The 25,283-nt window shown below is 30.3% G+C and overlaps 4 protein-coding genes across 5 annotated transcripts; 3 read left to right on the top strand and 1 right to left on the bottom strand.

The window, feature by feature from the left end:
* Positions 1 to 3,335: 3,335 nt before the first annotated feature.
* LOC114166150 (inorganic pyrophosphatase 2-like) lies at positions 3,336 to 5,216 on the top strand. Its single transcript, XM_028050820.1, has 4 exons — positions 3,336 to 3,695; positions 3,788 to 3,909; positions 4,007 to 4,208; positions 4,662 to 5,216. Exons 1-4 carry the CDS (start codon positions 3,558 to 3,560, stop codon positions 5,013 to 5,015), a joined length of 816 nt encoding a protein of 271 aa, XP_027906621.1. The 5' UTR covers positions 3,336 to 3,557; the 3' UTR covers positions 5,016 to 5,216.
* A 2,631-nt stretch (positions 5,217 to 7,847) lies between these two features.
* On the top strand, positions 7,848 to 9,912 carry LOC114166151 (inorganic pyrophosphatase 2-like). The gene is made up of 4 exons (XM_028050821.1): positions 7,848 to 8,248; positions 8,439 to 8,560; positions 8,671 to 8,872; positions 9,418 to 9,912. The coding sequence occupies exons 1-4, from the start codon at positions 8,111 to 8,113 to the stop codon at positions 9,769 to 9,771; spliced, it is 816 nt and encodes a 271-aa protein (XP_027906622.1). The 5' UTR covers positions 7,848 to 8,110; the 3' UTR covers positions 9,772 to 9,912.
* A 1,995-nt stretch (positions 9,913 to 11,907) lies between these two features.
* On the top strand, positions 11,908 to 14,272 carry LOC114166149 (inorganic pyrophosphatase 1-like). Its single transcript, XM_028050819.1, has 4 exons — positions 11,908 to 12,080; positions 12,179 to 12,300; positions 12,573 to 12,771; positions 13,386 to 14,272. The coding sequence occupies exons 1-4, from the start codon at positions 11,943 to 11,945 to the stop codon at positions 13,767 to 13,769; spliced, it is 843 nt and encodes a 280-aa protein (XP_027906620.1). The 5' UTR covers positions 11,908 to 11,942; the 3' UTR covers positions 13,770 to 14,272.
* A 3,690-nt stretch (positions 14,273 to 17,962) lies between these two features.
* On the bottom strand, positions 17,963 to 24,271 carry LOC114166259. Of its 2 annotated transcripts, XM_028050974.1 has the most exons (15): positions 23,885 to 24,271; positions 23,314 to 23,765; positions 21,900 to 22,979; positions 21,748 to 21,819; positions 21,515 to 21,595; positions 21,319 to 21,359; positions 21,114 to 21,201; positions 20,886 to 21,038; positions 19,970 to 20,161; positions 19,793 to 19,872; positions 19,617 to 19,686; positions 19,433 to 19,534; positions 19,070 to 19,175; positions 18,824 to 18,911; positions 17,963 to 18,284 (listed from the first exon to the last, which is right to left on the bottom strand). In XM_028050974.1, the coding sequence occupies exons 1-15, from the start codon at positions 24,183 to 24,185 to the stop codon at positions 18,086 to 18,088; spliced, it is 3,105 nt and encodes a 1,034-aa protein (XP_027906775.1). In that variant the 5' UTR covers positions 24,186 to 24,271; the 3' UTR covers positions 17,963 to 18,085. The 2 variants fall into 2 exon arrangements, with proteins under 2 accessions (XP_027906775.1, XP_027906776.1); XM_028050975.1 differs by lacking the exon at positions 21,515 to 21,595.
* Positions 24,272 to 25,283: the final 1,012 nt, after the last annotated feature.

Below are 25,283 nucleotides of genomic sequence, written 5' to 3'. Positions count from 1 at the left end.
TACCATTGTCGCATCGTGCTTCAACAAGCTTCTTCTTCTCTTCCATGCCACTCTTCAACAAGTTAGTGTTTTTTTCCCTCATTTTCTCATGTCTAGGGTTTTTGTTTGTGGAGAAAGCTCTTTTTGTAGTTGTCTTTCTCAGTGTTTGGTGTTTTCCCATCTTCTTTGCAAATGAAGCAAATTTGTGATGTCGCTGCTTTACCGAATGTGTATCTTTCGTCTCCATGGTGTTTCGTGAAGTCCCTTAGTCATGTTTGCGGTTGGGTGCAGTGTTCTCTATGGTGGTTCGTTGGTGCTAGTATGTGGTGGTTTGTTGGTGGTTAGTTTTCTCCTTTGCCCCTCTGCATGGTTATTTTCGAAAATGTTTTTTTTTTCTTTTCAGTAAAAAGATATTAGATCAGTTGTTTCAGAATTGATCTAATATGTCTTTGACATATTACATCGGTGTATATAAGATTGGAACTTATTAAAAACAACACTTTATTAAAAACAATGAAATATTAAGTACATGTACATAAATTATACATTAAATTTTATATAATTGGTTAAATTTTAAAAGAAAATCTAAAACCAATTAATAAAGAAAATGTGCTAGCTTAAAAGCTCTATTAAAAGACAATACAAATTTATTTCTTGATACGCTTTGTGAAGTATAAGGTGAGGGTTTTGGTAAAAAAAAAACAAAAAAATATTTTCATATTTTTTTTATAAATAAGAGAAAAAAGGAATAAGAAAAGAAACAAATTTATTTACATGTTAACATTAATTTATATATAAGTTAGAAAAAATTAGATAAACTATATATCTAATTTCTAAAAATTAGTTGATACGTGAATTCATTTTATTTGATAACAAAGTTTATTTTATTTGATTCAAAAAATAGTTACGGAGCTTTTTTTAAATAGACTCATAATACGAAGGTATTGACATAATCCAATGACTTTAATCACATGCAAAACAAAAAAAAAAGTTATTTTAGTACTATTCCATAAGTTTTACGGAGTAAATATAAAAAATAAAATAAAAACAAAAGGCTAATGTTATACAATATTTACTCTTAAAACGTAGTCATTTTTTACCAGTTTGTTGTTTACTGCAAGTGACTTTCAACTTTCAAAGAAAAACTATCCATTCTAAAAGCAGATATTGTTTTCGAAATTATATTTGCATTTTTTTAAAGCTGAATTTTCACTTTCTTCTACTAGTCGTTGTTGCTCTGACAATAATAACATATAAAAGTGGATTTTATTTATTTTTAAATAATGAATGGTCACAAATATTAAAATAAAAATTGTGGAAAGGAACAATTTTTGGAGGGACATACGAAGTTTGAATTTTGACCTCACATTTATAAAGCACTAACGAAAAGACCTCTCAGTCCCATTTTTATAAATAAAATACTCATTAATTACTTTTCATACTCTCATTGCATATTTTTGTTAAATTCATGGATAAAACGAAATAAATATATTTATTATTTTTTGTAAAAAAATTATGATATTATATTTTTAATGTTTGCAAAAAACGTTAAACGACTTATATATATATATATATATATATATATATATATATATATATATATATATATATATAAGATAATCATTTAATTAGGAATTAAGTTAATATTTTTCAAATAAAATTATGTTAAGTATTATTGTAAACTTTAATATCTGAGCTATATAATCATTCTTTTAACCATTCTTTCAATTTGCAAAATAAAGCTATTATTCCAACTATTCAAAAGAAAAGAAAAACAATAATTACTTTGTTTTTTTCCAAAATAATAACGGATTGTTTACAAAATATTTATTTATTTTATGTTAACTTAAGAAAACGAAAACTATATCTTTTAGATTAATTTGGGAAGTCAATAGAAGAGTATTTGATTTAAATTATCATTAGTTGAGCAAATATTGATAATATATTTGAACATCAAATAAATATCATTAATATGTTAAGAGGAACTCCAAAAGTAGTAACATAGCAAGAGATTTAATAAAACAAAGTATGCTAAAAAAAATCATAATCTTTGTTTGGATAAGTAATTTTATGACAAAAAAAATTAAATATATAAAATTTAAATTGATTTACTTTTTAAATGTTTCTTTAATTAAGATAATCCAAATTTATTATTTTTTTAATAAATGATTCAAATTAATATTAATATTAAATTATTTAATCAAACAATTGTTAATAATTCAAAGTATTATAATACCAAATAATTTTTTAAAATTTATATCCAAACAACTTATTTTGTTGTAATCTATTTTAATGTATTTATCAAAATAAATTATCTTTTAAAATTATTTTTCTAAAGAGATTAAAGATCTTACTGTAAGACATATAAAATTCTTTCGGATATAGTTTAGTTAGAGTTTGTTTTCTTTACCAATATATATTCATACTTTTTTAAATTTAAATTAAGTATATAACTATCACAGTATATAATTATCACAGTTCATTAAATATAGTTGTAATCAATTTTTCATATAATTATAATTAACTTTTTATTTGATTAATTTTTAAGAATTATTCTAACTGTCATTAATTTACATATTTTTGTAAATGTTAAAAATTATATTTTTCTTTTAATTTTTTTTAAATCTTATTAAATCACATGTCTTTCCTAGAAGATCAAAGATTGATTTATTTTTCTATTCCTTTTTAATTTAATCTAAAAACAAGATTAAAAAAAAAAGTCCTTTCTCCATCCTCTAAAATCTCACTTTTATTTTTATTTTCATCTTAATACTTATTTTCTGAATTGATTATCTCTTTCAATTTATTTTTATCATATTTAATCTCGAAGTAATTTTCCGCAATTTTTCAAAAGACATCATGGATTAAAAATATTTCATCACATTCTAAATAGTTTATCATAAATCTAAAATACAGTTTATCTATTAAAAATATTCACTTAGCATTAGCTTAAATTTCTATCATTGTATAATCTATATATGATAAAGGTATTAATCATTATAAATTTTATCTATATACAGGTAAATATAGATTCTAAAATCTAATATTGATTAATTCAAAACAGAAAAAAAAAAGAAATTGACAAAATTAACCTTTTCTAAATAGAACTATGCCCAGAATATTCTCGCGCAATGCATTTTACGTGGATTTCACAGTCAGTGCATCCAATTCCTTCTCGAATATTCCCTTTATTCCCGTGTTTTCCTCTCAGGCCCAATCAATCTACACCCTCCGATCCATTCGCTATCTATACAATTTCATCTAACGGTCCACATCGAATTCTAAATGTGACGCACCGAAAGATTTTATGTGAGGTAAATAAAAACGGCAATATTTGAGTTCTTAATTTTCAGCCTCCATATTTGCTACCACGAAGTATCCCAATAATATTCCTTCGGAATCAAAGATTCCTTTTTTTCTTCTTCTTTTCACTCTATAAATACCCTTTTTCTCTTCCCAATCAAAACCAAGCCAAGAACCACTGATCTTGAGAGCAATTCATACACACCCAAAAGAGCCTTATTTTTGAAAAAAAAAAGGTTTTTTTATTTTTCTTTCCCATTCCCAGAACAGAGATTATGTCTGGAATCGTGGTTGTTTTCGACTTTGACAAGACCATTGTCGATGTCGACAGCGACAACTGGGTCATCGACGAATTGGGTTTCACCGATTTGTTCAACCAGCTTCTTCCCACCATGCCTTGGAACACTCTCATGGTAAGCCCTTTTGTTCTCACATTTTGTTTCATTAAGTTTCAGACGTTTTCAGATTTGCGTGTTTATACTCTGTTTTGGTTTGGTTTTTAAAGGACACAATGATGATGGAGCTTCATTCAAAGGGTAAAACCATTAACGACATTGAAGAGGTTCTGCAGAAGATTCCCTTGCACCCAAGAGTGATACCTGCGATTAAAGCAGCTCATGATTCAGGGTACGTAACTATGCATCTCTTATACAGAAATATGTTAATGTTCTTCTTATTTATATGATTTGTGGATTAACTTTGCTGTGACATTGGTTTTTTTCAGATGTGATTTGAGGATTGTGAGTGATGCAAACACGTTTTTCATTGAGACTATTTTGAAGCATTTGGGAATCAGAGAGTATTTCTCAGAAATCAATACGAACCCCGGGTATGTGAACGAAGAAGGAAGGTTAAGGATTCTGCCTTACCATGACTTCAACAAAGCTTCCCATGGCTGCAGTTTGTGCCCTCCAAACATGTGCAAGGTAAATACAGAAAACTTGTTTTTCTACGATGAAATATTTGTTTTTCTCAGCCACCCCACCTGTTTGATTTTTTGTCAAAATCACGCTGAAAATTGAAACTTTCGTTTTTCCTTAAATGTTTATATCAGTTGGCAACAGTTCACGTTTTTGGATATTGTTTTCAAGTTGATCTCAACTGGCTATAGCTTATGGGACAGTATTGTTTCTATTTTTAATCATAAAAAGATGGCTGCTAACGTGACTCAATGTGTTCATGAGTCATGAACTGATCCTATAACACTGGAATGAATGTGTCTCCTCATTTCTTGTCCTTAAAGAATTCCAAAATTTTTCTCTGATATATCATATATAAAATAATGAATAATTTTGACCTAGGTCCCACCAATGAATAAAAAACTATGTAATGTTGTGTTGAAGGGATTGAAAAATGTTATTTTATCTGAATGATTGCAGGGTTTAGTGATAGAGAGGATCCAAGATTCAATATCAGAAGAGAATAAGAGGTTCATCTATCTTGGAGATGGCGTTGGAGACTATTGCCCAAGTTTGAGGCTGAAAGAGAAGGACTTTATGATGCCAAGGAAGAACTTTCCGGTGTGGGACTTGATATGCAAAGACCCTTCACTTGTTAAGGCTGAGATTCATGGGTGGAGTGATGGAGAAGAACTTGAGCAAGTTTTGGTGTACTTGATCAACAAAATATCAACGGACCAGAATTCTCCCTTCATTTCCTCTGATTGCAAGCTTCAGACTCTGTCAGTTTCTGCTATGGAGGCTTTGCCCAAAGTTCTACCAGTTCGGCCATAGACAGTTCTTAGTTTTAGTGTTTGAGAAAAATGTATCATAATAACTTTAAGGTTTTTTGTTTTTTCGTTTTTCCTTTGATTAACCTTCACCAAAAACTACACTAAAAAGTTGTTAATGTTGGAACTGGTCTAAGTGTGGACCACAATAATTTCTGTCAAATACCAATACCTGTTTTCTGAAACATCTTTGGGATTTTTTTTATGCTCTGAACATTGTTTTACCTTCTTTGACTAGAATCATGATTGACCAGAAATCTTTGGTTTTTTTCTGTTTGGAGATTCATAAAGGATGCTTAATTAATTATTAACCTCAGGTTTGGGTGTTTACTTGTTAAGTATTGGGTTAAATATAAGTTTAGGTTCCAAACTTTGTAGTCAAATTCCTGTGTTCTTAAACTTTTGATATAATTTCATCTTTAAATTTTAAAAATAAATAAATAAATAAATATAGACTTTCTATCTAATTGTGTTAAGATTTTGTTTATATTTCACATATAAAAATAATGTCCTTCAATTAAAACAATTATATTAGTTATTTTTAAAGTTTGAAAATAAAAATGTGTCGCATGATTCCTAAATTTTTTTAACGAAAAATATCTGTTAAAATTTATTTATAATTTAAATACTATTTTTGTAAATAGCAACAAAATAAAATTAAATAACTATGTCGTTAATTGAAATATTTATCTTTTAATAAATACAAAATAATTTTTTACTTTTGATTTTTTTTTTAAATATTGCTTAGATTTTTTAATTTTTTATTTTAACTGCAAATAAATTATATTATTTTTCTATTTTTAAATGAATTATATATAAATAATTTAATAAAAACCTTTTTTTTCCTATAAGATTTTAAGGAAAAACATTTGTTGAAACTTATTTATAAATATTTTTAATAAATAGCTTCAAGATAAAATCAAATATCTTTCGTTATATAAAAATAAATTTAATAATTTTTTAATTGACTATTTTATCTTTTAATAAATACAAAATATTTTATTAATTGAATATTGTTTCTATATTAAAATAATTAAATAACGTTTTTAAAATAATGGTTAGATAATTTTAACATTATTTTTATAACGCTATATATATATATATATATATATATATATTTTTATTAATTATTCATAAATAATAATAAAATAATAAAAATTATATGGATTGTATGTAGTAAGAATTTGTTAGTAAGAACACGTGTTTTATGTAACATTTAATTTGGAGTTACAATACCTCTGCTAAACATTTCACATTTATATTTATAGATAATTTCTATATGAAATATATTTACAATTTTCACGAATTAAAATTTTTTAAATATTTTTTTAATAAAACATATTTTTCAAAGAAATGTAAATTATAAATACTACATAAAGTCTTTACTAAAAAAAAAAATCACTTTCAACTTTCTTACAAAGTTAACTTATTTAAGAACTAGAAGCAAAAAATCTAGTACATTTTTCAAATAATTCCTATCCAATAATGTACATGATCATTTAATGATATGCATTTATCATAACAACACAACAATAAGCATACATATATGTTTTAAAAAAAACTTTTCAACTCATCATACCTTAACTTAAATTCATCCACACAATAAATATCAATAACACATCAAAATAATTAATTTCTATTTAAGGTCTTTATTCGAACACATTCTAATAATCACTCACATAAATATTTATTTTCAATCTTATACAAACAAATTTTCTCCACATACAAAACACATCATTTATCCGAATAAAAAAGTTGACTCATAATATAATCAAATTTTTAAATGAATTAACAAATAGATGATAATTTTAAAAAGGATAAAAAGAAAGATAAAATAAATATCTTTAAAGTAGTTTTTATAAAGTAAAAATCCATTAATCAATTTTCTATTTATATTAGTTTTAATGATATCATCTCCCTACTCTTACTCTTAATATTTTTTAGATTATTATTATATTTTAACTAGTATATATATATATATATATATATATATATATATATATATATATATATTATGAAAGTTCAATTTCAAAATAAATAGTTTTTTTCCCCTTTTAACTTTACAATTAATGTTTTGCTTCAAACTTCAGTCAAGGATTAATATCATGACACCTTTCTCCTTTCTCTCTTTGTTTTCTTTCTATTGATTTATTGAATTTTCATTGGAGTCTTCATTTTCCTATTTTAACTATCCTTCTTCAAGAATCAACGGTGGTCAAAAGAGGCGATTTGTGGCACACGTAATGGAGTTTGTTTATACATTTATCTACAGTTCACGAATAATGTTTGTGAAATTATAAATTATTTTAGATAATTTTATAAACTATTTTTTTAGAAAAAATAATTTTATAAGAGGTAAATAAATTAACACAGTTTTATTTTTTTAATAAAGTAATTACTATGTCTTTTTTACTAATCATGTTGTTAGTCCAAATTAAATATGGACTAAAAACAATTACAATTCTACAGAAGCTCACAATAGACATTTAATGAACCCATACATTTTACTACTTTATTTAATATAGTATTTATGACATGACAATAAATCAAATCTTAATGAAATAAATTTACATTGGGTTTCTGGAATAGATTATACCCAGAATATTCTTATGAACTGCACCTGTAAAACTTGTTGGTGGAGTAGCGCCTCTCATAGAGTTACGTAAAATGCATCAATACCCTAAGAGAATATTCCCTTATTCCCACGTTTATTCTCAATCTCTACCCTCGGATCTTTTGACCCACCTAATATTCGTCCGAATCAACGGCTTATATTGAATTTGAAATGCCACCACTAGAAATTTCTCTTATGCTAAAACGATCCGTTTGAAATTTGCGTGGTCACCTTCTTCTCTTCCAGGAACCATCAATATGCAACGTAATATTCCTTTGGAATCAAAGATTCCCGATTTTGGGATTTTAGGGTTTAGCCTTAACCCACATTCACTACAAATACCCTCTTTCGTTCTCTTTCTAAGTGCAACCGAAGCCAAGAACAGATCTTGAGAGCACTGCGAGATACCCAGAGTGAGCCTTGTTATTGAGAGGAAGATTTCTTCTTCTGGGCCATTCAGATTTTCTCCATTCCCCAGAACAAACATGTCTGAAATTGTGGTTGTTTTCGACTTTGACAAGACCATTGTGGATGTCGACAGCGACAACTGGGTCATCGACGAGTTGGGTTTCACAGATTTGTTCAACCAACTCATCCCCACAATGCCTTGGAACACTGTCATGGTAAGCCTTTGGTGTCTCGTGTTCACTTCTTTTTCATGATGAACAGAGTTTACATGCCTTTTGCTAAGTATTTTTTTGTCAAGAAAGTTTCATTTTCCAACTTTGGTTAAAAAGATTTGCATAAAGATTAACATACATTATCCTTTAATGCGTAAATTCGACCAATAACAGTTAAATATTCCGTGTATAGGACAAGATGATGATGGAGCTTCACTCACATGGTAAAACCATTAAGGACATTGAAGAGGTTCTGCATAAGATTCCCCTGCACCCCAGGGTAATACCCGCTGTTAAAGCAGCTCATGCTTCAGGGTGAGTAATAGTAACTATGCATGTATTTTCCCAAGACCAAATTCTGTTTCCCGTTTTTATTTTTATGTGATTTTTGTGGATTAAATTTATGGTGGCATTTGTTTTTTCAGGTGTGATTTGAGGATTGTGAGTGATGCAAACTTGTTTTTCATTGAGTCAATTTTGAAGCACTTAGGAATAAGGGAATATTTCTCAGAGATCAATACTAACCCCAGTTATGTGAATGAAGAAGGAAGGTTAAGGATTCTACCTTACCACGATTTCAACAAAGCTTCTCATGGCTGCAGTTTGTGTCCTCCAAACATGTGTAAGGTAAATATAAATGTCATTTTTCATCCACTACCTTATTTTTCTTTGCTAAAAGATGACTTTTATTTTTTAAATAATGTGGACCCGTAATCAAAATCATGGTGAGAATTGAAATTTTACTGAGTTTGAAAAACCTTGTTTAAAAACTCAAAACTGCTACTTGTTTGAACAGTTGACAACTATACACATTTGCAGATATTGTTTTCAAGTTTGATGTTGACTGGCTCTAGTTTCTGGGAAAGTATTATTTTCTGTTTTTAATCATGTTGATAAGTGCTAACTAGGGAGTGCTGTCTCCTGATTTCTTGGCCTTAAAGAAATACCAAAAATTTTCTTAATCAACCAACCATGCCATTCTGTTTTTCTCTCTGGTATGAGCCCACAGGATTTGATTGAAATACAAAATAAGGATTAGTTTTGACCAAGGCCCCACCAATAGTGCCAAATAAATAAAAAATTATGAAATGTTTGGTTGAAGCTTCTTATACCTATTGAGAAGGTTCTAGTATGAATGATTGAAAAATGTTATGTTATCTGAATGATTGCAGGGTTTAGTGATAGAGAGAATCCAAGATTCAATATCAGAGGAGAATAAGAGGTTCATCTATCTTGGAGATGGTGTTGGAGACTATTGCCCAAGTTTGAGGCTGAAAGAGAAGGACTTTATGATGCCAAGGAAGAACTTTCCGGTGTGGGATTTGATATGCAAAGACCCTTCACTTGTTAAGGCTGAGATTCATGGGTGGAGTGATGGAGAAGAACTTGAACAAGTTTTGCTGCAATTGATCAATAAAGTATCAATGGAGCAAAGTTCTCTCTTCATTTCCTCTGATTGCAAGCTTCAGACTCTGTCAGTCTCTGCTCATGAGGCTTTGCCAAAAGTTCTACCAGTTCGACCATAGTTTCATGGTTTAGTAACTTCCATAATGTATCATAATTCGATTTTGATTATTAACAACCTTAATTAAACCTTCACTGAAGTTTCCTAATGTTGGAAATGGTCCTAGATGGACACCTATCAAATACAAACATTGGTTTGCTCATCTTCTTGCATATTGCGTATTAATGTTTGGCAGAGGACAAAAGTAAAAAAATGAGTAGAGAATCGATAGAGAATTTGTACTCTGTTTTATTTTGATGGGCTAGGCACCGTTTTTCATGGAAAATATTTTACTACAATCAACATATTTTAGTCTTTTACCAATTAATATGCAAAAGAGACAAGTTTTAATTTGTCTTGGAGTGAAGTCTTTCTTAAAATGCTAAATGAAATATTAATGTGACCACTCTTTGAACTGTCACAAAACTGCAACTTTAGATACATGTTTACTATGAATTCAAATTTGTCAGAAAAGTGTTTCATTATCATGTCACTTTGGTATTAAGTGGAGCCATTGCTTCAGAAAAATTCACCATATTTTCAAATCAGGTGGTAAATTTTTTAAAATAAAATGTCTGTTAACAATTTCTACAAGATTGTATAATCTTAAGATAAAAATATAATTAAGTCTATTGATGATAGACATCAGCTTTTTCTTTAACTTATTTTTCATCTCATTATTTTAATCTTTATTTCATTCCCATCACTTTACTTAAGTTTCATTTATTTTAATGTTCAAATATCACTTAAAAGAAAGATAAATGATAAATGAAAATTAAACATGCATTAGTGTTGTTATTGAAAAGTCATAAATTTAACTAACAAATATGCTAAAGGTATGTTTTATAAACCAAAAGATGCTACAAATAGGATGAACATGCATAAAATTTTAAGGCTATTGCTTTTTGCACTCCCACAATTACTAACGGCACCCAATAATAATAGAAAAAGCCTCAAACACCCTTATCTACACCATTACCGTTGGCACTTCCATCATCACCGTTGCTGCATAGGAATAAAAAAAAGAAAAAATGCATAAAAAAAATTCATTCTGTAAAACTTTGAAGAATGCATTTTTTTATTTTGAAAAGCTTTTTTCAAAACAATATCGTGGAGACGTTTCATAAATTCATTCCAAAAACATTATATACATTCTTGTAATTTTATTTCGAAAATCCTATTATAAAAAACTTATTTCAGAAATTTTATTTTGAAAATTCTGTTCTGAAAAACTTATTCCAAAATGTATTTAGTGCATTTTAGAAATTTTATTTTCAAATTTCATTCTGAAAATTTTGGAAAAGTTTTTTCCATAAAGTTTTTGAAACATATAATCCAGAAATCACTTCCACATATATGAAAATGGTCATTTTGAAAATTGTGGGATCCACAAAGAAATTGTGGAGGTGTAAGAAATAAAAGTCAATTTTAAAAATAAAAGGACAAAGCACAACATATAAAACCTGAGAATAGTAAAACCAAGATTATAACCTGTGTCTTTACCCAAAAATGGATGACACTAGTTTAATTAATTCAAGAAACACAATCTAAACATCAATTTGTGGTTTCATAGAATGATTATAATCGATGAAGTTAGTTGGTATCTATAATGCACCGATACTTCAATTTGTTTCACGTATTTCTGTTCGATAAATAATCGTATCCAATATTTTAGTATATTTTACCTTTTATCGATACTTATCAATTAAGTATCTAATATATAAACTAATAATATTTATATGATGACAATAATTTATAAATTTTTATGTTAAAAATATTTAATATATTTGATTTTTTATTTGGATTCACACAAAAATAATCATATACCTCTCTCATGATTTAAAACAAATTTGTATATTTTTCAATATCTATATATATCACATATTCTATAATTTTCAAAATTAACGAATTGAAGTATCAGATACATGTCACGTCTGATACATGTGTATGTGCATTATAGGTTGGTACTAACATATCTATGTCATGCACCATTATCTTCTCTAAATTACTTGCCCCAACAAAAGAAAATGTGAAAAAGTGTAGAGAAAGTGACTGCAATAATATCTTATCTAACAATAATGCCTCTATTATCATGCTTTCGTGCAACCTCTAACCTTCTTTCCCTATAAATACCCTCTCACTCACTGCATGACCTCACAGTATATCTCAAACATTTGTTCTGCTGCACTTAAAATGGCTGAGATTATGGTCATTTTTGACTTTGACTCAACAATCATTGAGTGTGACAGTGATAATTGGGTGCTTGATGACACTGCTTTAACTGAAAAATTCTACCAGCTTCTTCCTACCATCCCTTGGAACCCTCTCATGGTTACTTTTTTTTTTTTTTTCTTTCAAGTAGTATAAAATTTTCAATATTTTTTCTTTTCATGCTTGGGTTATACTTTTGTTTTTCCTGAATCTTGCAGGATAGAATGATGAAAGAGCTTCATTCACAAGGAAAAACCATTGAAGACATTGTTGAAATTCTGAAGAGGACACCAATGCATCCTTGCATTGTTCCTGCTATTGAGGCAGCTTATTCCCTTGGGTAAAATGAGACAGTGTTTTGCTTTTACTTTCAATTACAAAACCATTATCTCGATTCTCTGATAGATTTGTTTTGTGATATTTCTCTAGTGTACCTTCGTCTTCAAGATACACCGATGAACACTGATTTTGATATTTTAAAATATATTAAAAATATTTTTTAAAGTATAAACATCGGTATATGTATTGTTAATGTTCAACAGAAGACAACATCAGATAGTCAGTAGAGAATCTGGACTCTGTCATAACTAATGCCTATGGAATTGGATTCAGGTGTGATCTGAAGATTGTGAGTGATGCAAATAGTTTCTTTATTGAGACAATTCTGCAGCATCATGGAGTGTGGAACTGTTTCTCAGAGATGATTTGCAACCCCAGCCATGTGAAGGAAGGGAGCCTCAACATTTGTCCATACCATGATTATCTAAAATCTTGCCATGGATGCAATCTTTGTCCTCCAAACATGTGCAAGGCAATTGCCTTATTTCTGAACATCTATTTACTTATGGCCATGCAATTAACTCTCACATTCATTCTACTGATTTATAGTTTATTTCTCACATTCAGTATTTGGATAATGAATAATAATAACACAGACATCATTGGAGGGAGTTTTGGTCAATTCCACCTTTGATAATATTATATCAACATAATCTTAGCACTTTGTGATTATTGACCTTACTTACATCATCCACTTTTTTGGTCTCTGTCATGCATGTCACAGTCCAGGGAACCAGACAAAGTTTGACAAAACCAGGTCTCATAAAAATTTTCAGCAGAAAATAAGACAACTCCTGAAAAGTTCTCAAATATTTTAAAGAAAATGTCAATTTAATCCATCAAGGATTACATTATCAATCTTTAATAATAGTCTTTAAACCAACAAGATTATCTAGCTGTGATTAGTCCATGATGGTTTGATTTTTAATACTTAAAGAATTAGTTACAAAAACTTGTTTACTTTAAGATTATGCAGAACATAGAGTAATACCTTATGAATGAAACTTATTTATCATTGTACTGTAAATACTTCATTTGTTTGAAGTTGTTTTTTTTTCCTGAAAAGTTGTGAAATGACACATGCAGGGATTGGTGATAGAAAGGATCCAAAATTCCATGGCAGAAGCAGGAAAGAAGAAAGTGATCTATATTGGAGATGGAAATGGAGATTTTTGCCCAAGTCTGAAGCTAAAAGAAAGTGACTTTTTGATGCCAAGAACAGGTTTTCCACTGTGTGATTTAGTTTCCAAAAATTCCAATCAGATAAAAGCAGAAGTGCATGGCTGGAGAGATGGGAAAGAGCTTCAACATGTTCTACTCAATCTCATCAACAAAGCTATTGAAGAAGGAAACAACACCATTAACAATAATACTCTTCAAACAATCTCACTTGATTGCAAGTTGCTGCAACCTCCAATTCCAATTGACACTCATCAACCTCTGCCAAAAGCTCTCTCAGTTCCTCAGTAACTGATCACAGCTAAAATATGCACCAATGATACTATGAAGTTGGATTCTCTACTGTGTTTTTTCTGTACCGGTCCTCTGTTGTGTTTTTAAAATACATTGATGGACACTTATTTCAATGTTTTAAAATATATTAAAAAGTTTTTTAAAGTATCAACATCAGTGTGTTCTAAAGACACAACAGAGGACAGCACCAGAAAAACTAGTAGAAAATCTAGACTCACATAATATCTATGAAAATTAGTGTGTCTCAGACCACTTAGTTGTTACTGAAGTGTTAATTTGTTAGTAGAGGTGTCATGGTGTTTTAGAATTCAAGCTCTGAAAAAAAATAATAAAAATGAGAGCCTATAAACCATTATAGGGTGTTGTCGAGTTCTGCATTATTTTCAGTAATGTTGTTGCATTCTGAGGCAATGTATGAGATGGTGTTTTGGTCCTTGACCATGATAAACTATATTTTATTGAATAAAAGTATAAAGGGCAAAAGTAGTTATTGTGGTGCATGACTATTGTCAAATAACCTTTTCAGTATTCAATAAAAGCTTGAATTATTAGCTTAAAAGTTAAGAATTTGACCTTTGCCTTTAAACCAGATATTTTTCTTGCAGCATAGATGAAAAACCTCATTGGTTCATGTTAAAGTACGTGTTGTTGACTGTCTTCTTGTCCTAGAATGAGAATTCTTCAAATGTATTTATAGAAAGGAAATTCAGTAGTTGAAAGAGATTTATGTTGGAAGTTCCATATTGACTAGAAATAATATGATTTTATAGTATATAACTGGGTATAATCCTCATCTTACAAATTAATTTTGTAAGGTTGAATTATACTTAAAATTCACTTTTTAACATGATATGAGTTACAGCTATCCTAACATCCTATTTTGTAATTTAATTTTATAAAATTGAGTTCACTTAAATTTCATTTGTTAATATTGTTGGATTTATGTATATATATTTTCTCATATATGATTATAGTCATTGAGGGCTTGTGGTTTCATGTGGTTATATGACATTAGTTTTACACATATAAAATCTTTGACACTACTTTTACACAAAAAACTTACAAATGGTGTTATAGATCTTTATTTTTATAATATTTAACTTTGTCTTTTTTAATCTAACGTGAGACTTTGACTAATACTTAAACTATTCCCGACAAATATTATTAACATGCATATGGAGATGACACTTATAGCCATCATCACGTTGGTGATTCTGTTCACGGCAGACAGCATATATTTTTTTTTCATATTAAACCTTTTCTCAAAATATATAGGTTTAGAAATTGTATTATGTTGTTTATTGTCTACCAAATAAAGCACACACATGATTAAAATTTGTTCTATCACTTAAAAGATTTGTTTTGAGTTGTTCTTCTCGTGGTTTACTTTAGTATGAATTGAACGCATTATTAGACGTGGAAAAACACTTAGTATCCTTTTGCTCTTTGGGTTTTCAAAATCATTTATAAAAGTAAAAGAACAGGAAAAAAGGTGCATAAAAAACATGTATTATAGAAAATTGAAAGTAGAAAAAAAAAACTAACAAATGTTTTTTTTAGAAAATGGAAAAGATATATTAATTTTGAAAACAATTTAAAAGAAATATACTGATAAAATAAGTTGTGCTACTGAAAAATAGTCTTCCAAAAATTGAAAACAAAAAGTACAAGCACACCACTTATGTTTAAAATATGGAATGAGATGCTTAATTAACAAATAACTTTCTCCACATTAAAACAAATGGTTAGAAATAACTTAAAGTAATATGGCCAAACTATTATATATCTAGGTACAAACTCTATCTTAAAATTAAGTTAGACATAAATCCAATTATTAAAATAATATTAGTAGTTTATCATAGTTAAGTTTATTTGTTACTCATAATTGATCACTTTTATATATATATATATATATATATATATATATATATATTCACGAATATAAAAAATTCACAAATTAGAAATATAATCAAATTATCTATATCTATATACAAGAGGATTCACCCTTTTTTTATATAATTCTTCTTTTGTGTATATATTTTATAATTCTAATTTTATTTTTATAATATTATTAACTCACTTTTTAATAGTAACCACTAGATTAAATTTAAAAAAAAAAAATTATCACAAATTTCATTTTCTTTTCTCTAATTTTTTCATCATATTTGTAGTTTTTACACTAATATTAAGACACTTTCTATTATTATTTCAATTTTTTTAAAATTTAAAAAATATGAACACATATATCCAAAACACCTTATGTGTTACATTTTCGTAATAATATATAAATAGGATATAAATTTCACCTTAGATGATGTTGTTTTATGATATTGAATTAGATATAAACCCAAATGTAAAGAAAAATCTTAATTTCTTTTTCTTTATTTTGAACGGCCTTAAAGTAGATTTCACAACAGTTTAAATTTTATTGTGTGAAGGATAAATTGAAAATGGATATATATGGTAAGCAGAAGAGCACCACAAATTGGGCAATTATAGGACATAAAATGAGACAACATACCGATAGATGATTGTGGTCAATGCCTAACATAAAATCCAATCTCAATCTTCTTTTCTCTGTGCACCATGGCTTTTCCATCATCATTGTTAATTTGTCATCTTCTTTGCTTTCTCAGAAATGGCTGAATTTGTTTAGTCAGTTCTTCATAGCACACGCAAGTGAATCAAAGGAAAAAAAAAAGGCTATAGAGATGCTCCTGTGTATATGTTTTTCCTTCTTTGAGTAGTGTCTCTAACATATCATGCGCACTAAACAACCTTTAGCTTGCTTTATATCCCCATTAATTAGGGAATGCACACAAGTTGGATATCACTTGAGAAAAAGATAAAGCATGAAAGCATGAAAACACTGTAACCATAAACATAGATTATCAACCAAATAATAGATAACACTAGCAAGTAGCAACTTATATACTGCATTCTTTTTCGTCATCATCGTTTGTGTCCAAGTCTTTTTGCTAACCCTTTTTTTTTTTGACAAACAATGCACTTGTATATGTATAACTTTATTATGTTTTGAAGTATTATAATTTTTTATAACGGGAAAACAAAGGGTGTGATGAAAAAAATGTACTAAAACCATTCTCTTCAATGCTGGAACTCCTTCCGTAGAAGTAATGTGTTCTGTCTTTTGACTCTTTGAAAACTTTAGGTAAGTTGTGTTGTGAGAAATACATGTAGCATGCATGCAATCATGCTGCGTTCAGTTTAGATATCCACTATGAGTGTTAGGTACAACAACTTCTATGGAATTTATTTGGGTTTAAGAGATTATAATTTCTTCAATAATTTCTGTACTTGACTTACCCGAAATATTTGGAATCGAATCGGTAACAAAATCATTTCCCTTATTTCAACAACTCGGATATGATTAAGCAACACAATTAATAATCAATCATATTAAAAAAAAACTATAAATACAGTTTACTACTGCAAAAATACTCAATTAACACATCGAAAAAATTCCAGCAAAATAGATCCCTCTTTAATCTACATCAACAACTGGAGCTTACACTTAATTAAACTTTTTAACTAAATATATCTTTAAATTAAACAGCTTCTTGTTGAACTTGTTTCAACATATCAGCTATCAAAACATTCTCAATTTAAGCACAGTAGAATACTACTATTATCTCCTCAGAAGAATCATGGCACTTCTGATTTTGAGGAAAACACTGTTTTAAGTACTGTCAGGATCAGATGAGTGACTCAAAACTGGTCAGAATCAGATGATTTTAAACCAACATATTTATTGATTGCAATGAACTTTTCAAATTAGAAACTGGTTGGTCCCCTGGAGTGCTGATTCACCTCATGTTTACCTAACCCGTAATCTCTGTAATAAAGCTATTGATAAAAAAGGAGTAACCTATCGTATCATATCATACAGAAATGTATTCCACTTTCGGGAAGGGATTTCAGTTTAGTCATTTTCGTGACAACTCAATTGATTTGATTCAATTCCTTTCCCGATTTTTCGCAATCACAATATTTGTATTCTATCGTTCATACTGTATCACATGTTTATTTTTGAATGACAAGTAATAATGGGAAGTAATTCTACAATCACGATATAAAGCACATCTCTTTATAAAAAAATATTATATGTTAAAGTTCTTTAACAAAATTGATCACTTTCTATCTCAATTACTCTCGCATTACCCACTGGATTATATAACATGAATATTTCACATTCTATACAACAATTGTCTCAATCAGCAGTAAAGATATAGAAAATGATACTAATAAACAGTAAACCTAAAATGGGCAACAATGAAGGAGAAAATTCATAATCATTTGCTTTTATTGCAAGCATGAACTGCCTGGGAGATACATCTACAAAGCCTAATAATTCTTGAGTACCCAACTCTCACACTCTCGGTTGCAGTTCTTATCTCATCTACAAGCGATGATGGCAGAGACTTTTGTTCCCCACTAGAACTAGAAGGATCATATATTTGAGAAGGAAGGACCTCAGCAGGATAGACCCCACTGCTCAAATCATTTTTCAAATCAATCAGCGTCTTTCATTATTGCAAATACAAACACATCACATTGAACCAAAAATCAAGATGATCCCACGTATGGATAACAACACTATGAAAAAAAAACTAAAATGCACTAGAAATAATACTAAAATCAGACATGTGTGTGCTTATTTGAATTTTGTACCCAATCATCACAATACATAATAAACTTCAGTAGCAAAACAATAATAGTAAAGTTTAAATATGTTTTAAAGTACTTGAAATTACTTTATGATCTTTTAATCTGATATTTTAGGAACTAAAAATAATTTGATATTTTACCAAAATTGCTTTATGAAAGGTTCCAAAACAGGTATCGATGAACATTGCAACAAAAGAAAAAATTAAAAAAGTACAGGAACTAAAAAAAGGAATCTTAAAACATATCTAGGCAAATAACAACAATGATTTTTAAGCTTAGATATGCATGTGTATAAGTATGAACACAAATTCTGGTGAAGATTGGATATGGAATTTAAAAAAAAAAAAGATGGAAAAATATACCATTTTAAGCATGTTATATCAAAGGTCACTTTCACCTTCCTCCCACTGTAGAAATCAATGAAAGACAGCTGCAAATCAAGGCGCTGAACTGCAAAAGCAGGATGAATTAAAGTGAAGATGCAAAGTAACTTCCAATCAAATATGGGAAGAATTTTCTGCATACGATTGAGGATCCAACTTCCAAGGCTTAAACGAGAAGAGAATTCGAAAGTAGTATTTCAAAGTGTAAAGAATTTCTATGCTTACCTGAATGAGAATAGAACTTTGCCTCGACCAAGTTTTTAAGCACTATCCGAGCTGATTGAACCTCCTCCACCACATCTAGCAAATTACTTAGTAGTGAACTTGTTATCTGCGTATTATTACAAGAGAATTGTCAGAAAAAAGAATTCATCATTTGCTATATTCGGATACTTGATCCACAACATTAGTGTAAATTTCCAGGGCCATATGAACCAGATATCGAAATAAAAATGTTAATTGTAGACAACCATCAGCTTCATTAATAACAATAAGTGACGCAATCTCTCCAAAAGGACAGAAAACATGAAATAAAAAATAAAATTAACTTACTACAGGAAAATTATCATAAGAAATAAAGTAATCAACCTGTGTTTCTCGTGCCATACTGCTTGAACCGCTGCCTTTCTTGGTTGTATGAGGATTTAAGACAAACACAAATGCAGAAAAAGCATCCAAGTTTGGGAAGTTCTGAAAAAAAAAACGTTACAGAAAAGAAAATGGTATGAACATTGAACTTCGTAATAAAACAGATAAACAGTCAACCAATTACCTTCTCGATCGTCACACTATTCAAGCTATTTGATAATATTATGTTAGATTGACCAGTATTTGCTGTGAACCTACATTCCATCAAAATAAGCAGGAACTGGCATATTTAGTCATATCATAAAAGATATACTTAAGCTCCAATTACAAAAATAAGGATACAAAGTACAATTGACTAACCTTTGGGTTATATAACCACAATAATTAAGGCCAACCCTGTAACAATCATCCGTGCGCTCAAAATCTTCAATTTCCCACAACTGGGAGAAAAAAGTAGAAACAAGAGAATGTTATCAGAATTCAGAAAACGATATATATCTTGTATGTGTACAAGAACCATATTTAAAGTCAGAAGACCTTCATATTCTGGAGTAAAGACTTGCAAGGCATTCTCTTCTGCAAATAATCAGAAACAGCTTTCATGATCTTGGTATAGCTTTGATCCCCTTCCATCTTGCAGTGTTCATATAAGAGTTCACTTAGGGCTTTCGCTCTTGAACCCAAGGTTTCAAGATCCTGCTTCGTTTCCAAAACTTCTCCACAACAAACCTAGCAATGAACAATGAAATACTGCCAATTAAAATGCCATGGCACAATAGGTTGAACCTTTAATGATCAAGTTGCACCATCAAACTATGAACAAGAACTGGAGATAAATGGAAAGTAAAATATATCATGCATCCTACAAAACTTAGGATTGAGCAGAATATAATTTATTTATTATTCTTATTTAAGGCTCGGATTACTGACAGTGTTGTATCTTTAAAGTATCAATATTTGAATATAAATAATGATAATAATTTAGTAATTTTAAATTCTGGTCATCTAATTTCTTGTAACGAGAAATTATACTACTCAGCTATCAACGATTAATCATTATACTTGAAAGATGTTTACAAATAATTTGGTTATAAATTATTTTAGTGTGTAAGGGACAGATTCAGATTGATCGTGTACTAAATTGCTGAAGTTTGTCCAAACGAGATTCCTTGTTAGCGCTTATGCATATGTAAGTGCTGTCTACTTCAATTTGAAGTTAAAAAATCTTTTCAAGATATCATGAAAATTTGGTAACTAGGAAAGCTGAATATGTGTATGTATCAACTTTTGTCTAAATAATTCAGCTCCACAACTACTTCAGACAAACTTTTTGTCATGTATTCCCGATGGACAGACTACCCACTGATACAATCACATTACCCAATAATTTATGGTCCCCTGTCCCCACCTCCAGATCAATTTAAATAAATACTTCATACACACATCATAGTACCTGACATCTTCCCTTGGAACTAAATTTTGAACGAATATGACCATCATCAGCTTGAGTGTCCATTGTCCCGCTTTTAGATGTAGAAGGGATGTTGAACTTTAATTTTATCATTTCACACTCTTGAAGTCCAGAGCTTAACTGTTGTAACTTTTTCTGCATACAAGGAATTTCATATCACCAACTGCAGACATTGCTAAATAGTAAATACGAACATGTAACATTGAATACCAGTAACTTGTCACGCTTCACATTCAATAATTGTAATTTTGCTTTCTCATACGCTATATCATACAGCAACATTCTTGTTTCCACAATTCTGCAAAGGATTACTTCAAGTTCACTTCACCAGTTATATCCAAAACAGTTCCATAACACAAACGTATCAAACAGACTATTTCACATTCAAAGTGTTAGTCAAACAGCATGATAATACCTCTTGTCTTTATGAATGGCTAGAGGGTCCGTAGTTGTGTGCTGGAAAAAGGAGAGAAAAGAACCATGTTCATAAATGAATGTCAGTGTCTTTAAAGGAAGTAATTATTTTCTAATTACTATAAAATATAAGCTTGTTAATGATATATAATATAACGAGAAAGGTGTATTCATTTTGATTATCTAATCTAACACACCTGAGATTGAATTTCAGAACAAAGAATCTCCAACTTCTTAACTTTCTGCAGATTTATCAAAATATCTTCTAGCTTGCCAATCTAAAAATTGAGAGGGAGGGCGGCCGAGAATTGTTTATATAAATAACTATGGCAAATTCACTTGAGCAATCAAAACGTAGAACTAAGCAACAATATCCACAATTCTTTTAACACTGTCATTTCCTAACTCTAGTCCATATATTAGAACATACCAATCTCAAATTTAGCTTATCAACCAAGGGAGGTAGCAACTGATTTGTCCCGTCTAAGAAATTTTTAAGAATCTGCAAGATAATTGAAAAGTTGAGAGGCCAATCTAAACAGCTGAAATTATATATAATACAACATAAAACACTAGCCATACAAGATCCTCATCATTCCAAGTCTCATCTCCAAGCTTCTCTCTTTCTCTTCTCAAAGAATCTGTTTGCTCTAACTGTACGTCACCATTCCCACGTGTATGAACCTCTGGACTTCTGTCAATTCTACCTATTTTATCTATGTTGTCTCCATTGACCAGAACCTCAACGCCCTTTCTTTTCTTTCCAGAGGAAATGACAATACCTGATTTGGTAAGACTGCTCTGAGCTACTTGGAGTACTGAATGGTAGCAGTTATCGTGACCATGACCATCTAAGTTACCCTTGGAAGCGTCTTGCAGGGAGTGCAACAGAGTAGTTACTTCTGGGATAGGAGGGCTTGGTACCAGTATTTCATCTTCCCCTTTCTCAACCGTGCTATCTGCCAGGTTCACATCTACCACCTTCGTTAAACAAGGCATCTGCGAGGGAGAAACTTCCAGTTCCACAGCCTTAAGACTTTCATCATTGCAAGAAACATCAGCTGAAATCAAAATTAAGTTTTCCTCGTCTGGTTTGGTGTCCAAATTCTTTACATTTTGACATGACTTGCAATTATTTTCAAAAGACCGAATTCCATGATAATTGCTATCAACCAAATCATTACGCTTGTTACGCTCTAGAGTTAAACTAAACAGTTTTTCTTGTGGAAGGGGAGTTTGGCGACTTTCATCTTGCTTATATTCCAGAGCTTTTTTATTTGACAGAGAAAAACCAGGAGAGTATTCTGATAACTTGGCTTTCAATATGTTCATTCCTTCTTTTAGATTCAACATGGTAGGAGTAGACTCAAAAGTTTTGATCTTTGAAATGCTTCTATGTTCATAAGATGGAGTTGCATCATATGCAATACTGATCTCTGGACCAAGCAAACCAGATTGCTCCACGCGTGGAGTTATATTTCCAGTACGCCTGAGTGAATCAAGAGAACTCAGGGATAATTGCTTTCTTGTAGACCTTTTATTCGAGTCCACCACCTGTCTTCTGTCTTCATCTACCTTTAGTGGTGTTCCCCAATTACGATTCTCAAAGTCCAGTTGTCTACAAACTGCCACGGTTGCCTCTTCAGTAAACTCCTTAATTTCCTGCAAAAGAAAATAACAAACATGACTTAAACCTGCCTGTAACCTAACAGTCCTAAAATAGCAGCCGTAACCACAAAAGTGTTGTAAAAATTAAACCACACACACAACTTAATACTATCAATCAATCAAATCAAATGTACATAAAGGGAAGACTCTATTAGAGGTGGTCTTTTAACAGAGACTCGTTGGCAATGAAACCAGTATAGTAATACTTCACACCAGTATCATCATGGTGAAAAAAAAAAAAGAATCAAATAAATATAGCAACAAGCACACAAAAATTACACCACCTACTCGTATTAAAGGACAAATTTATAACGCAGTTGCTTTTCACCTTGGTTGAAGAATCAGAAGGATGTATTTGGTGAAGCCGAGCAACTGGGGAGGCAACCGAACCATCCAAGTTGCGTTGCGGGGACCCCTTTACTGCTTCTTCTGCCAAAGGTGCATCAAACGCAGGAGAGACTGTGTCGAATTGATAGCTCCGTTGGTGCTCCCCCTCTATGCTCATCTCGTTCGAGTCCCTGCTTGCACTCTCTGCATCGAGCACCTCTTCGCACAGCCTCTTCGCCTCCGTGAAGTCCATTGAACTCCTCGGAGAGCTCGAAGACGTGAGGCAAAGCTGACGAGAATTGATATCGCCAGAATCCGACCGAGCAATACTTCGGTAATGCAGCGAGAACGCGGTGGAATCCATTGTGACATCATCGTAGTCACCGGCAGAGTCCAATAACTGCTCCCGTTTGATGAAACGCGCCGATACCGGACCGCGAAAATCATCGTCGTCTGCGAGGATCAGGACTAACACATTTATAAACTATGAGGTGTGTGTGTGTGTGTGTGTGAGAGAGAGAGAGAGAGAGAGAGAGAAAATCAACGAAGAAAAATGAAGAGTTAGGGCTTGCCGTCGTTGGCAGTGCTGCTGCCACCGGGGGAGGGGAAGTCGATTGAGCGGAGGAAGGAGTTTCCGGTTTCGTTGTCGAGTTGTGGTTGTTGGTCGTCGTCGCTATGGGAGGCGAGCTCACCGAAAAACCTTAGGAAAGAAGGATTGGAAGGAGCATCGGAGGGATCGGAAGAGGCGTCGTCGTCGCGGCGGAATACGTGGACGGAGGTGATTTCGTTGTCCGCGAAGCTGACGCGGCGCGCCCTCTTCTCCTTCAGCGCGTAGTCTTCTTCAGTTTTAGTGTTGCTCTTTGAAGGTTCCATTGTGATGTTTGAGTTTTCTGTTACACTCGACTATGGTGTGTTTGTTGAAGTGGCGGGAACACCATTTTCTTGGAGATTGAAATTTGTCTTTTAACAGTTTGAAATTCAAGTTTCATTTCTTTGTTTAGAATGATGTAAGGTGGACAAACTTTCCCTGTACACCGTTGATTTTGTCTTTATCATTGGATTCTAATTTTGAGACATTTTGAGATAATACCATTCATTCTATTTTTGTATTTTTAAACCCGCAATTTAAAATGTAAAGTTTATATTTAAAATATAAAATTTATATTTTAAAATATACGATTTAAATACAAAATAAGGAAAAGCCTGTTTCTTGCAAGAGATCCGAAAGCCATCCCTAACATGTTTCTTCTTTATCCCCCCTCTCTCTCTATATATATATCTATATATATATATAGAGAGAGAGAAATAGACAAATTTTTACGTTATATTATAAAAAAATAAAAATGTAATTAAAATTATTGTAACATAATATTTTAAATACAATAATTTAAGTTAAATAAAAAATTTCTTTTTATACATCATTAAAGTAATTTTCATATATCTTATTTTTTACGAAAATAAAATAAAACAATTGAGAACTACAAAATTAAAATAGTAAAGAGAAGTTCAACAAAAGAAGCAATTGAAACAAAATAAAATAAAAAGTTATATAATAATGATTACTAAAATTTGATACAAATTATTTTATAACTATGTTCGATAGTTTACGAAAAAATAATTGATTTGCTTTTGTTTTTGTATTATTTAAATCATAGTGTAGACTGAAATAAAATGTAATTAATTCTATTAAAACATATAATTTATTATTTTAGATCAAGAATGATAAAAAACAAATTCTCCGTGAGATTATTAGACTTTTTTAACATTGTACGAATACCATAACTATATAATAACTAAATCATAAAGACTCGTTTTGATCCGCTGTGTGTGCTTTATAAAGTAAAAAACTAGAATTTAAATTCTCTGTTCTTTTTGTGTGGTGTTTTACTGCCGTGCTTTTATAATACACTGATTATCATTAATTTTAATATTTTAAAATTTATTAAAAAGATATTTAAAATACTATTACAA

The sequence above is a fragment of the Vigna unguiculata genome, chromosome 10 (genome assembly GCF_004118075.2).
Source record: "Vigna unguiculata cultivar IT97K-499-35 chromosome 10, ASM411807v1, whole genome shotgun sequence".
Lineage (NCBI taxonomy): Eukaryota > Viridiplantae > Streptophyta > Magnoliopsida > Fabales > Fabaceae > Vigna > Vigna unguiculata.
Note: the sequence above shows the minus strand (reverse complement) of the source record. Positions and strands in the feature narration are given on the sequence as shown.

Coding starts and splice junctions, on each gene's coding strand:
- LOC114166150 (XM_028050820.1), top strand. CDS start 3,558: ATGTCTGGAATCGTGGTTGTTTTCGACTTTGACAAGACCATTGTCGAT. Junction 3,696..3,787: donor TGCCTTGGAACACTCTCATG/GTAAGCCCTTTT, acceptor TGGTTTTTAAAG/GACACAATGATGATGGAGCT. Junction 3,910..4,006: donor AAAGCAGCTCATGATTCAGG/GTACGTAACTAT, acceptor GGTTTTTTTCAG/ATGTGATTTGAGGATTGTGA.
- LOC114166151 (XM_028050821.1), top strand. CDS start 8,111: ATGTCTGAAATTGTGGTTGTTTTCGACTTTGACAAGACCATTGTGGAT. Junction 8,249..8,438: donor TGCCTTGGAACACTGTCATG/GTAAGCCTTTGG, acceptor TTCCGTGTATAG/GACAAGATGATGATGGAGCT. Junction 8,873..9,417: donor GTCCTCCAAACATGTGTAAG/GTAAATATAAAT, acceptor GAATGATTGCAG/GGTTTAGTGATAGAGAGAAT.
- LOC114166149 (XM_028050819.1), top strand. CDS start 11,943: ATGGCTGAGATTATGGTCATTTTTGACTTTGACTCAACAATCATTGAG. Junction 12,301..12,572: donor GAGGCAGCTTATTCCCTTGG/GTAAAATGAGAC, acceptor AATTGGATTCAG/GTGTGATCTGAAGATTGTGA. Junction 12,772..13,385: donor GTCCTCCAAACATGTGCAAG/GCAATTGCCTTA, acceptor TGACACATGCAG/GGATTGGTGATAGAAAGGAT.
- LOC114166259 (XM_028050974.1), bottom strand. CDS start 24,185: ATGGAACCTTCAAAGAGCAACACTAAAACTGAAGAAGACTACGCGCTG. Junction 19,535..19,616: donor ATAGTGTGACGATCGAGAAG/GTAATTGGTTGA, acceptor TTTTTTTTTCAG/AACTTCCCAAACTTGGATGC. Junction 19,176..19,432: donor GTATGGCACGAGAAACACAG/GTTGATTACTTT, acceptor AATAATACGCAG/ATAACAAGTTCACTACTAAG.